At 50.8% G+C, this 12,741-nt stretch overlaps 7 protein-coding genes across 7 annotated transcripts; 3 read left to right on the forward strand and 4 right to left on the reverse strand.

The window, feature by feature from the left end:
- Window positions 1-898: 898 nt before the first annotated feature.
- On the reverse strand, window positions 899-2,860 carry PC9H_003319 (uncharacterized protein; the record flags this gene model as incomplete). The annotated part of the gene is made up of 14 exons (XM_036772912.1): window positions 899-1,369; window positions 1,419-1,491; window positions 1,548-1,570; window positions 1,623-1,660; window positions 1,712-1,829; window positions 1,878-1,885; window positions 1,937-1,982; window positions 2,031-2,062; window positions 2,117-2,239; window positions 2,295-2,337; window positions 2,387-2,471; window positions 2,523-2,572; window positions 2,621-2,736; window positions 2,794-2,860. 14 exons carry the CDS (start codon window positions 2,858-2,860, stop codon window positions 899-901), a joined length of 1,293 nt encoding a protein of 430 aa, XP_036634385.1.
- A 467-nt stretch (window positions 2,861-3,327) lies between these two features.
- Window positions 3,328-5,747, forward strand: ALG9 (mannosyltransferase; the record flags this gene model as incomplete). The annotated part of the gene is made up of 8 exons (XM_036772913.1): window positions 3,328-3,440; window positions 3,490-3,596; window positions 3,648-3,802; window positions 3,854-4,013; window positions 4,064-4,350; window positions 4,405-4,866; window positions 4,921-5,412; window positions 5,469-5,747. The coding sequence occupies 8 exons, from the start codon at window positions 3,328-3,330 to the stop codon at window positions 5,745-5,747; spliced, it is 2,055 nt and encodes a 684-aa protein (XP_036634386.1).
- Window positions 5,748-5,908: 161 nt separating this feature from the next.
- On the forward strand, window positions 5,909-7,810 carry PC9H_003321 (uncharacterized protein; the record flags this gene model as incomplete). The annotated part of the gene is made up of 1 exon (XM_036772914.1): window positions 5,909-7,810. The coding sequence occupies one exon, from the start codon at window positions 5,909-5,911 to the stop codon at window positions 7,808-7,810; it is 1,902 nt and encodes a 633-aa protein (XP_036634387.1).
- Window positions 7,811-7,882: 72 nt separating this feature from the next.
- PC9H_003322 (uncharacterized protein) lies at window positions 7,883-9,804 on the reverse strand (the record flags this gene model as incomplete). The annotated part of the gene is made up of 10 exons (XM_036772915.1): window positions 7,883-8,003; window positions 8,059-8,120; window positions 8,175-8,276; window positions 8,329-8,749; window positions 8,809-9,001; window positions 9,059-9,073; window positions 9,133-9,144; window positions 9,202-9,223; window positions 9,279-9,528; window positions 9,584-9,804. 10 exons carry the CDS (start codon window positions 9,802-9,804, stop codon window positions 7,883-7,885), a joined length of 1,419 nt encoding a protein of 472 aa, XP_036634388.1.
- A 273-nt stretch (window positions 9,805-10,077) lies between these two features.
- On the reverse strand, window positions 10,078-10,553 carry HHF1_2 (Histone H4; the record flags this gene model as incomplete). Its single annotated transcript, XM_036772916.1, has 4 exons — window positions 10,078-10,153; window positions 10,209-10,345; window positions 10,405-10,476; window positions 10,527-10,553. 4 exons carry the CDS (start codon window positions 10,551-10,553, stop codon window positions 10,078-10,080), a joined length of 312 nt encoding a protein of 103 aa, XP_036634389.1.
- A 207-nt stretch (window positions 10,554-10,760) lies between these two features.
- PC9H_003324 (uncharacterized protein) lies at window positions 10,761-11,482 on the forward strand (the record flags this gene model as incomplete). The annotated part of the gene is made up of 5 exons (XM_036772917.1): window positions 10,761-10,832; window positions 10,885-10,907; window positions 10,962-11,090; window positions 11,143-11,205; window positions 11,263-11,482. 5 exons carry the CDS (start codon window positions 10,761-10,763, stop codon window positions 11,480-11,482), a joined length of 507 nt encoding a protein of 168 aa, XP_036634390.1.
- Window positions 11,483-11,581: 99 nt separating this feature from the next.
- PC9H_003325 (uncharacterized protein) lies at window positions 11,582-12,574 on the reverse strand (the record flags this gene model as incomplete). Its single annotated transcript, XM_036772918.1, has 5 exons — window positions 11,582-11,679; window positions 11,737-12,088; window positions 12,143-12,259; window positions 12,316-12,480; window positions 12,530-12,574. 5 exons carry the CDS (start codon window positions 12,572-12,574, stop codon window positions 11,582-11,584), a joined length of 777 nt encoding a protein of 258 aa, XP_036634391.1.
- Window positions 12,575-12,741: the final 167 nt, after the last annotated feature.

The raw sequence follows: 12,741 nt of genomic DNA on the forward strand, positions 1-12,741 counted from the left end.
AAGAACATATGTAGTGCTGCGCGAATGAACATATCAAGAAATTCGCACGCTTCTACCGTGGTCCCCTCGCCGGGACGTGTAGGCCTCCGAATCTCGCCTGCGGGCCAGAGCTGCCAGCACGCCCGACTCTGTGATTGCGCAACTTGGCGGGAGGTTCGCTCTTTTGGCGCGCTGGCGTTGCAGGCCCCCTGTGTATGAATAGGTAGTGACAGGGGCGAACTCCCTAACCCCTTTATGTGTTGATGTGTTGAAGGTTCTGAAGCTCCGATGAACACCAGCAAGCTCAATGCCTCACGTACAGTGGGCATTTCGGGCATGAGTTTATGCTGGAATGCTGAATATGATCAAACTCGTTGAGAAATTACCCAGTTATTGGCAGACTATCCACTTGTGGGCGGTAGATCTAAAGCCTACGGACGCCCCATTTCTATACAGACATGTTTCCAATATTATAACATCCTACTCTAAAATTTACATAAACAAACCACAGTAGTGTTGCAATAAGAAGCGTGGAATTGAAAGCTACCGACAAGCTAAGACCGATGTGCACGAAAGCGAAGAACACAAAATGCAAAATGAAAACAAAATTGCTGCCCCAAATGAGAAAACAGTGGGGGATGGGGCAAATATAACATAGCGGAGGACACCGGTGCTTGGAGGATGAGATAACAAAGAATGCATGATATGATACACTAGACCAACGAGTTCGGAGGGAACAAATGATAAATGCTATGCGGTGGGAAGTGAACGCTTGGGGATACATGGTTGTTTGTGACGAAAGGAAACTTTAGGAGCTTGACGCTACTCAGAGCTTGTTTCATGAGAAAAGAGGAGCCAGAAGTCCGTATGGAGGGTTCGGAAGACAATGGGGGCACGTAAGGAGGATCTTGGAATTTCGCTACATGGTGGTCGTAGTCTTCTCCACCTCCACCTTGATGCCGCAGATCTCGTCGGAACTTGGTCTGCGTGCCGCTCTGAATCCCATTTCGAGTGCATGGTATGCGGGTGCAGGGCTTGAGCTGGAGCCAGACTTCTCGAGGTCCTCGGAGTCTCCGCCGCACGTACTCAGTCGCCCTATCCCCATGCCCAGCCCTATCCGAATGTTCTCCATCTCGACTAAATCTTGTTCCATGTCCATCTCCTCCAGATCGGGCGCTAGGCTTCCAATCGTACTGAGCATGACGCCAGATCCCAAAGTATTGGTTAACCGAGTGTTCCTGCTGAACGTTCCCATCGCGCTTTTCTGACGATGGTGGGGCGGAGTGAATGGTGAACCCTGCTGCGCAACAGACTTGGTAGTAAACGCGGCCATTCCTGTACCCTCGGAGTGAGTTACTGTCTCGGAACCCCGTTCACGAAGATCAAGGATCTAGAATCCAATAAGCGGATAGATATAGAGCTTATCGCATGGTCCTCACCAAGCGACAGGCGAGGACAGGGGCCAGCATGACACTCAACGGGATGTTGATGGCCGAAATGACCTGACGTGGTCTATAGAAGATAATAGGTTAGCAGTTACTTCGTTGGCGGTTGTGAGCCCTGCGTACTGCAAGTAGAAGACACCATTGATCTAAGATGGGCTGTCTCAGCAAGGGAGTCGCGTGCGAGAAGGGGCCACTAACCAAGTTTGCAATCGAAATTAAAAGGTAGTAGAATACGCCTGTTCCACGCGATTGGTTGTTACATTTAGCTATAGAACGTGATATCTCACCTTCTCGAAGGAACGTCTGGATAAGCCGGCTGTTGGGGCCTCCGTTTCGGCGACGAATATAGATGGCTTTCCAGATGGTCATGAATGTGACCAGAGTATCGAAGAGAAGGGGTGCAATCTGGGTAGAAGAGTTAACCACGGCGGATAAGCGAAGGTGGGGGCGTACAAAGAAACCTGGTTATCTGGATAAGTTTGCAAGACGGTAATAGTTGGGTTCTGGCTTACCAAGAAGATGAGCGGAATGGGGCTTTGACATGGGTAGACAGGGGCCCTATGGCAGGGTTAAAGCACAGATATTTGTCTAGCTCGTGGTGCTCACGTAGGTATAGGGAGGTTTCACGAAAGGAAGTACTGTTATACGAGTTGAAAAAGTATTGTGAATGGGGTTAACGGAGAAACACTCACAGAGCATCTGAGTGCTATCAACGTAAAGTTGATAAGCTACGACGCCCGCCATTGAGCATATGAGGAACCATAAGACGAAGATGTTGCGGTTGAAAAATGCGTATGTCCGAATGAGGAGAACCGCTATGTGTATGCGCGTGAACAAGCATAGAAACGACCGTGTAAGTAGCATGCGTACATTCGGATCCGACTTGATTCCACATAGCGAGTCCCACAGGGATCTGCCAAGTGTCAGCAATGAGGCGTATCAGACGATAAACAGCGAATTACTCTGAAGATGCGTTCGCATGTTTCTCTTGGGTGGTCCATCACGAAGCAATACAGCAGATATGGGACGACGGCGATGACCCAGTACCTAGGAACTACTCAGATGGACGGAGCGGTCGATATAAGCGTGTAAAAGTACCTGCAGAATAGGTAGGCGACTTTGACGGGAGTCCAGTGCGTTCTCCAGACCTGCTCGACGATTGGCAAGCTGGAGATAACAAGTCGTCTACGACTCACAAAACGCCATTCCCTCGGCAGACTAATGGCCCAGTCCCAGAGCACGACAGCATCTGTCGCGCCGTGGACAGTCAACCAATTGAGCAGATACCGAGATGCTCTTGACTTACACATTGCTGGACAAATTCCAATCAATCGGGGAAGAAATTAATGGAGATGAGGACGAAACTTACAACAGAAGTATACCTGAGTGATATAGATGAAATGTTGCGCTGTCTCGCTGTCTTGCTTGGACGCCATGGCTGGCGAGCGGGAGGAGGGGAGATGGTGGCGGGAGGAAGGAAAGAGGGAATGGCGATTGTTATTGAGCTGGCGCGGGATGCAACTCCCATCGGCCCAAAACAGACAGTGAGCCAGCTCCCAAAGAACCAAGAATCGCCACCAATGAGCCCGCACTGAATAGAGGCGATATGCTTCCTGATCGAGCCTGTTTTCAAGATTTAGTATATAAGACTATTTTCTTAGCTCCCGCATACGGGCTGGCTTGTATTCACGAGAAACCGGTAATGTACTCCCAAAGAAAAGCCTCGAGGTGGATACGGGCAAAATCTGGCCATCATGGTGACCGAGCCTGCAGCAGGCAGCCGCAATAAACTTTGAACCAGGAAGCAAACAAAGGCGCCTGGCGGCAAAGAACCAGATCGGGTTCGGATTGCCACGTGAGCCGAACTCTTGACGCGACATTTGCCGCCGGCACGAACCTCAACATGGCCACCAACGCTGCTGGCGTGCAGCATATTCGCCTGCGCAAACCAGAACCCCCAAAAGCTTCAAATGTGACAAAAAGACACACTGGCTTGCTCCAGGACAAGATAAGACGGTGCGGGAAGCCTCTTGTTTTCTCTATATATCATTTTGACACCACTTAGGTCCGCTCGTGCGCCATGGGCACCATCGTTCTCCATGGCAGTGCGCATTCTTCTCCTCGTACGCTTCTCAGCGGCGATGTACTCAAATATATCAGATTGCGATGAAGGTATCTAACCAGATACTCCGCTACTATCACAATGAACTCATCATCGGCCAGTCTTCAATTTTTGGGAACCACTTCATTTCCTGGACCGCGGGCACGGATTCCAGACGTGGGAGGTTTCCCCCGAGTTCTCCATCCGAAGCTGGGCATACGTCCTCCTGCACTTGCTTCCTACTCGGTTGATTTCAGTGCTTGTTGGCCCGGAGAAGGTGAGGAGAGCTCCCCGTCTTGTCATCGGTCGGGCTTACGAAGTTATGTAGCGGCCGGCTTTCTTTGCTGTTAGGATCTCCCTAGCTGTCATGTCAGTTTTAGCAGAGTCCAAATTCTACAGAACAGCATACGAGAAGATCAACGAGCACGTCGGCCGGTACCTCTTCTTTATGCTTCTCACTAGTGCCGGCATGTGGAATTCATCAGCTGGTGCGCATTTCGAGATAGTTCCGGCGCAAGTAATTGAGTATGTTCCCCAGCGTTCTTACCTTCGTCGTTCACGATGTGTACCACAATGATGGCCTTTTCCTACGCGTTGGATCCCCCAAGTAACGCCAAGGCTAAGCGCACTCTCCTTGCCACCGTATGTTTCACTATCGGTGCTGTTGTTGGCTGGCCATTTGCGTTAGCACTTGCTATCCCCTTCGTGTTCGAAGAGATATTTGTGTTTGGCGGCGATCGTGTCCCTCCTGCTATTCGTACTACTTGGAGCCTAGGTCGATTAAGACGCTTCGTCGGAGCGGTGATAACGGCTGCTATGATCTTCGTACGTTCCTGCTATAACAAAAGACTACACACGCTTACGATACTCCAACTGCAGATTCCTGTTATTGGCATCGATTCTCTCGCCTATGGCCATCACACGGTAGTCCCTTGGAATATCATCCGGTACAACATATTTGGCGGCTCTGAACGTGGACCTGAATTATATGGCACATCTCCCTGGTATTTCTACCTCCTCAATCTGTTCTTGAACTTCAACATCCTAGTTCCTTTGGCCCTCATCTCGCTGCCGGCCCTCGCGATCACATACCGCTACGATCATCTTCGCCTTGGTGCCTACAAGGCGTCCCCAGACCAGAGTTCTCCATTCACGCTGCTTACTATGCGCTTGCTCCCGTTCTATATATGGTTTGGTATATTATCTCTACAAGCCCACAAGGAGGAGCGCTTTATGTTCCCAGCTTACCCATTGCTCTGTCTCAACGCCGCTGTAGCCCTATATCTCATCCGCGGTTGGCAGGAGGCTATCTTCATTAGCATCACCAAATCGCCATACAAGGTTTGTGAACTCCACCAACCTTTCATGCTATCAATTGACCCATCATATGCTCAGGCCGCTCAATCCTCCATGTTCCGTACCTTCACGTTGTCCGTGATCGTTACGGCTTCGGTGATATCTATCTCTCGCATACTTGCCTTATGGACGTACTACCACTCCCCGATGACCATCTCGTTCCTCTTCGAAACGGAAGAACTCCCCAGGCTCCTGAACGTCACTGGCTTTCTTCCACCCATCCCACCCAATACCCACGCAGATGAAATGCCCCGCATCGACCTTAGCCCGATCAAGGGTTTTAATCTGACTCTTTGTTACGGAAAGGAATGGTACCGCTTCCCTGGTCACTACCTCGTTCCGGATGGCGTCCGAGTAGACTTCATCAAAAGCGAGTTCGATGGCATGCTCCCTGGGCACTTTGGAGAAGGCGAGCTCAAGCATGTCAACGGACCGTCGCAATATCCTTTGGCACCCTTTTTGTTGAGGCCAGAAATGCGATTGGTACCCGCTGCCCTCAATGATTTGAACCGCGAGGCTCCTTCCTACTACGTGAGTGTCACCCTAGAAGTTAATATAAAGCTGGTATGCTAATCCCGGTTTATCAGGTTCCGGTCGAGACATGCGACTACATCGTGGATCTCGACTTCCCAAAACACCCCGTTTCCTCTGCCAATGAACCTAGGTATGCGGTGAACACTGATACCTACGACCGTGTGGCCTGCATCCCATTCTTGGACGCTAGACATTCAAGTCTTCTGACCAGAACCCTCTGGATGCCTGGAGAGAAGTGGCAAAGCATGAACGAGTTTGGAGACTATTGCCTATTGAGGAATAGGGAGAGAGTCCGACAAAAGGAAGAAGTTGTTCTTCGCAATAAACTGTAGTAATTCGCAACAATATCTACTTTAATAATGTCCTAGAAATACACGATGGGAGGCTCGCTTTGGAGTTTCAAGTGTCTCGTGACCGCTGCCCTCTGTCAGTTCCCGTCACCGACCTTAGCTGATTCTACGCTGTTAAACGTCGCTTTTGACGACGGCGAGCGATGAGAGAATCTAACTCTGACCTCGATGCGCTACTATGTGACTCGCCACCGTCACCAGTGCTCTCTGCCTCCGCGATGTCCGTTTCCCTGACGTCTGGAACGATCCCCATCTTCCTTGACGAAAGAGACGGGCCTGAACTTGGCGATATTCCTCATGGCGTGGGCCCCGACCACAGTATTCTATCACAACTGTTCTTGCTTTCTATCGAGCGACCAAGGGATGGGCTCCCTGAGGAACTGGCGAGCATCGACAGCCATAACCCGGACCATCAGGAGCAATGCGCTGTGCAAGACAGTTCAAGTCAGAAGAGCTTCGGCACATTTGGCCCTCTGGCAGCGCAAAGGACTAGCTCTTGGTGTCCCATAGACGAGGCGGGCGACCTTATTGCCTACATGCAAAATGAACAGGAGGACTCAGCGGATCCAAATCGCGGCGTGGATCCAGATCTACGCCTCTCTGAAGATGCCTTAGGGTTGGCCGTGGACCTTATACAGCAAGAGACCCCCGCCCGCTTCGTACACTGTGCTACAGACGCCGCTGCTGCTTTCACTGGCGATTCTGGCAATGGTGGGCTTAAGATAGTCGATCCCACGAGCCCACCACAGGAAGGACATTTGTTCACGCATGGGGCTCCGTGGTCAGAGAGGACAGGCCACGTTCAATCTACCCAGCAGCAAGACGATGACTGGCAATTGTATCCTACGCAACCTGAAGACACAGCAATGCCATCTAAAAGGACCTTCAAGGGCAGCCAAACCTTTTCCTTTCCTGCAAAATACCGGGACGAAGCTTCGGAACATCCCAATCACTCAGAGGCTCAGTCTGTCGTCGAGTCTACGGACGATTATCCCGAAGGAGCCCCCCTACATCATCAGTTGTATTCAGACACCCTTCCTTGGCTCAAGGACATCGCCGTAGACTTGCTCATTGACCAAGAAGGGTTCCGCTCTGTTCAGCCTATCTTCAAATTGACCGGATACTCGCCTCAGGCTCGTTCACTCCATCCCGAGGGCCAAGAATGCGATGGCGGTGTTGTCGAATTCATGCCAGTCCATAGGAAGACTTACAATTTCCATTACGCCCCGTTCGACAGCCCGCCAATCTTGCGCCGTGTGATGGTTAATAAACAAGAATCGCGCGACTACATTTCCCGCCAGGCCCTCCTCAGCATCAAAGACAATGGCGTATACACCGTCCGTGGGGTCGAAACCGCTACCTTCTCCGTCCCGTACGCAAAGGAAGGCTCTGGCTCACTCTACGCCCACGTCGACTGCAAAATGCGCTGGAAGTTCGAATATCTGGTCGCGAATCGACGGCTGGAGAAAACTGGGAGATTCTTGGACGGCGAAAAGACTCTGACTCCGTTGACGTTTGCATGCTCGCCGCTACTGCTTCACCCCAAGCAAGGCAAGAAAGTGAGGCTCATGCATCTTGTTCGTAAAACCGTGGCTGCAAAATTAGTTGCCGAGAAGATGGAACTACCAGCTAGGATGAGAGGTCCTGCCGTCGGAACTGTGCTCCATGGCGACTGGCAGACCCACAGGCGAGCGCAGTCGCACGCGCCTCAGGAATCTCACACTTCACTAAGTTCAGAGTCCTCGAGCAAAGGCCATCACCGCGAATTGCCCAGGCATGTTGAGATCGCCACCAATCAGCGACGGGTAGGACGACGTCGAGCATCTTCAGCAGGCGAGCGTCCTCGTAATCCTGGTTCTCCTCTGCATGAAGACATATCTACCATGCAACAAAATCCCCAAACCGGATCAAACCTCGTCACTGGTCGACATATACTGCCTCGATCTCAATTATCCGAAATGATAGACTCTTATAGTCCATGTTCGCCACCGTCTGCCATCACTGGAATGACTCCATTAACACCTTACAGAGGCAATAAATTCTAGGAGATATACAATACAAATGATAAATGCCAGTTCGTATCCCTGGATAGAAAAGTTCGTGCATGCAACGATGATCTAGTGTGCCAAGATACGCCTTATCTGGTCGGTAACGACCCTGGGCTCGAGATTGATGATCGTATTGATACCGCCAGGTTTCTCGCAATGACGTCCAGGACAATCCAACGGTAGGCAGAAACTGAATGAAGCCATTGGTTACCCCCAGGTAGCGGATATATGGATGGAATACATACTCAGTCTCGTGTACCATGTAGTGCTGGACGCCAGCCGCAATTGCCAACGGACTATAATCCGTCTGAATAGTAAGATCAGAGACAAGATACAGCAAACGAGAATGTCAAAGGCTTACGATAGTACATGTACGAGGTTGGAATTCGAAAACGGCGCTTCTTGGCGTAGGAGTCATCCAAAGCGAATGGGTGAGACCATTTCCATGTACCGCAATGAGGATCTAGGTAGATAGGTCGGCCTAAAACCATAGGACGCTACGAGTGCAGACTTACAGTAGCTCGTGCAATCCTTGCTACTTGCTCGTCGAAGGGCATACTAGAATTGAAAGCTTCCAAAGCAATATCGGCCACTCCTTCATGTTGCAACTGATAAAGCTCGTCGACCAGTGCTTCATGATCTTCCGTCACGAGCCGACGACTGCTATCTTGACGTTGGAGGTAAACGACGAGTGGCTTCTCCGGCATACCAAGCGGCGTGTCACCACGATATTCAGAGAATACACGCTCCCGCAAGGCGAGGAGCCAGTCGGGAGCGACGGGTAGGCGCAGGACATCGCCCCAGGGCTTGTAGGCTGCTGATGGACCAGAGTGTCCTGCGGCTCTATCGGCGAGAACAGCGGTCGTGATGCGGTATACTTTGCCGGAGTCGGCGCGTCTATCCCACACGGCCTTGGTATCCCACACAACGCCAGGGCTACAATAGATATCGTGCCCATCAACTTCGAGGAGGGACAAGGAACAAGGAACACGCACAAGAATTTTTCTGTGAACCAGATGTTGGCTCCCGGCTTATCATTGAAGATATCTTTGCCTGGTTTGGCGCCTGGCGGTGCGTCATTTTTGGAGTATTGCTGTGTAAACGCGACTCGCTTGATCATGGGGAGTTTCATTCCTGTCCGCCACCCATAGTTGCTCCACACTCGCCACGATCCCAAGAAGGTTTCGCCTAAACAGACTTACTGTTAGCAAGCGCGCTTCAGGACATATCTGGGTACAGGCGTACCGATCCAATGGTAATCTATGCGAAGCAAGGACGTCAAGCCTAGGTGGACACGATGGAATGGGGCTGGAACTTACAGTGCGCAGCAACTATGCAGGACAGTGAGTGAGGGATTTTGTTTGCGGCAATAAATAGGAACGACTCACAGTTGTCATCATTGTTAATGATCTTGATATCATTCTAATTTTAGCTAGACCTCAGTTTGGATAACGATGTTACCTACCATTGGTCCCTCAATGACCTGAGCGGAACCAAATTGACGTTCGGCGGCTTCGAGACTGATGGTCTCGCCGATCTGATTGCTTTCTTTAACTTCCGGACTGACAGGCTGTAATCGGATGCTTTTGATCTTCGCCACAACTCGTCCATTGGCAGGAGTGCGGGTGTCGGTGCTCAACGACGCGATTAGTTTAATGGGCGGGATCCGCCAGGGTTGGTCGGTGACCAGGTAGAATGTGCGATTATGCCAATACCTGCAACGGCGGATAATCACGCGGCTTCTAGAGGGCTGGCGATGAGTAAACTCACAAGTTCTCGATGACTGAGAACCCAGGGGCATGGGCGAGAACCTCAGTCTTGGGTAAAGTCTTTATGCGCTGGGCGGTAAGGTCGACGGGCTGGATCGCGCGGTATGGCAGCGATGACAACGACAAACGATCCTGATGGACGAATAACATGTACACCAGCAGGACGACGACGCCCAAGGCGACGTAACTGCGGTTGAGCCTTCCGAATCGTAAGTGGGACATCACCGTGAAGGCTGAGGAAACGGGGCAGCGCGGGGGGAGGAGGATGGTGTCGCGGATTAAGATGCGGGTATGGGGACCACGGCTTATATGTCGTGCTATGAACCCGATCGTGAGCCGCAAAACAAACATCTGCACACAAAACTGGCGATCACTCTGGCTCTGGGAAATAGGTCATAACGTTCATAGGCAATATAGACAAGAAAATACATATCATAGTATTACATGTGGAATAGCGGACATTCTCTCCGGGTGATGATGGACAAAATAGCAAGCTTAAGCACCAAACCCGTACAAGGTGCGGCCGGATCGCTTCAGAGCATAGACAACGTCGAGCGCCGTGACAGTTTTACTAAATGGGGAGGAGAGATAAGCACACGTCTAATGATGGAGCAAGGCCAACTTACCGCTTGGCGTGCTCGGTGTAAGTGACAGAGTCACGAATGACATTCTCCAAGAAAATCTTGAGGACACCACGAGTCTCCTCATAGATCAAGCCAGAAATACGCTTGACACCACCACGACGAGCGAGACGACGGATAGCCTACGGGTATAAGCAATATATGAACAAGCCACTCCCAGCACTCAAGCTTGATAACGCACGGGCTTTGTGATTCCCTGGATATTGTCACGAAGAATCTTGCGGTGACGCTTTGCTCCCCCCTTTCCGAGTCCCTACAAAGCAGTTAGTTTCTTAATTCCGAGTCGACTTGAATGAGACGCACCTTTCCACCTTTTCCACGTCCAGACATGTTTCTACGTTATATTCAAAGGTGGGTGTTCCAACGGATAAAATTGGGTGGCGCTTTGATGTGTTGGTGATGGGGGTAGTGTGCAAGGAAGAGAGTAGACGTCGCGTCTGGATCAACACCCTATATATACCGTGTCTTCCATCACGTGACGACCATGTATTACGTGTGGCCACTTCGAGCCTGGCGGCGTGCTTTATCACTCTCAAGATGGCCATTACCCACATCACCTCGCTTCCAGAACTCAACAAGACCCTCTCTGCTTCGAGCACGAAGGTCTCGGTGCGTGCGGAGCATATGTTCTATACTGCCTTTGACTCATTCTCGGTACCAGGTCATTGACTTCCACGCAACTTGGTTCGTATTCATCGCAAGTAATGTGTAATAGTCCTGATACAAGCATGTGGCTAGGTGTGGACCATGTCATGCCATTGCGCCTACATTTGAGGCCCTGTCGAAACAATACAAGAACGTGAACTTCTTCAAATGTGATGTCGACGTTGCGAAAGATGTAGCCGCCCATTACACCGTTTCTGCAATGTAAGGCCGCAGTTGTCTGCCTCTGATAGACTTATTTATTCGCTTTGACCAGGCCAACATTTATCTTCCTCAAAGGCTCTACAAAGATCGATCAAGTGCGGGGTGCCAACAAAGCGTAAGTGTAGCCAATTCCCGGGGCATCGATTCTGTTCTGAAGCAGGAAATCCCACAGGGCACTCGAAGGGGCCTTAGCGAAGCATGCTACTTCGTCGTCCAGTGCCTTCTCTGGCAAGGGCCACACGCTGGGAGGTGGATCTGCTCCGGTCGATCTCAAGCACGAAGCGCGTTCAGTAGCCAACCAAGCTTCTTCCGTGGTTACAGGCCTGACTCCACAGACGAAGGTCTTCCTGGGGTTAATCGCTGCCTATGCTTTCTTCTGGTATCTCAGCTAATTGAGTGGCATACGTGTAATTTATTTGATAGGAGCAAATCCAAGATATGAAGTCTGATATAGTAAAACGCCATGATATATCATCGAAGCCACCCCGCCTTTACGACCATCCGAGAGCCGCCCAGGCCTCTTGAGCGGCGACCTCCTTCGCAATTTTCTGACTCTTTCCAATTCCGGAGCCCATAGTCTCGCCATTGACTAAATAGGCACGGCTATTAATGGAGCACAAACAATATAAGTGGTCATGCATCGCACCTACACATTGCACAGTCCACTGAGGACTGTGCGGTTCACCGCAACGTTCAGCTGGGTATGTCACCTGCAAATTCCTCTGGGAGGCAGTTTGGTTGAGACGGGCCAAGATTCCGAGGGATGTCGGTGCCCCGGTGGGCGTCGTCTGAGGAAGTGGAGGTGGGACCGTGCCTGGGGGCGGGGGGGACCGGCTGGTGCTGGCACCCCCCAGTTGGCGCGTCGGGGAAGGGGGATTGAATAGCGGAACAGGTTCAGCGTCTGGATTGATAAGACGAGTGATCCAGTTTTGGATGGGCGTGACTCCACTACGCATGTACACCGCACCAATGTACGAGTAGAAGAAAAATCGGGTTTCCTGGAATGTTCAATCGTTAGCGTATGATCACGATCGGTTTAGATCATCACTCACATCCGCTTCGTTGATGCGTTCCGCGAATTCTTGGGTGTAGAGTAGTCGGTCCTTCAGTTTATAACTGTCGACCCAAGCCTGGATTTGTGTATCTGAAGTCAAGTCCCTCAACTTTTCCTATCGTGCTGAATAAGGGGAGAAATATAACCAGATTCATAGCAGAATAAACGAACAGTCATTTCGTCGGCTGGAATCATTGGCCGCTCGAAGAATAGGACGTTCGCGACAGTGAAATTGAACACCTTTCCGCCCAAGATCGAGAGGCGCTGAGTATCGCCATAGTCTTGATTTTTGGTTTCTCTGATAGATTTGTGGGTATAGACGTCTAGGAACAAGATCTACACGCTGATTAGTTGGAATTCCGCGTCAAGACAAGATCTGGCCTACTGGATCATCAATTTTGGGAATAGGCGGAAGAGGGCGGTCGGCCATAGCTCGTTGTTGGGGAAATCGTTTGTTAGTGTTGGGGCAGAAAATGAACGATCACATCGATTCTCAGTGAGAAACCATCCTTTTATAAATCTTGTGGGCGACTCTGCGCAATCAGGAAGTTCAAGCCTCGCGTTGCGCAGTAATAAAGCTTATAACGATCACGTGCC

The sequence above is a fragment of the Pleurotus ostreatus genome (assembly GCF_014466165.1).
Source record: "Pleurotus ostreatus strain PC9 chromosome Unknown scaffold_2, whole genome shotgun sequence".
Lineage (NCBI taxonomy): Eukaryota > Fungi > Basidiomycota > Agaricomycetes > Agaricales > Pleurotaceae > Pleurotus > Pleurotus ostreatus.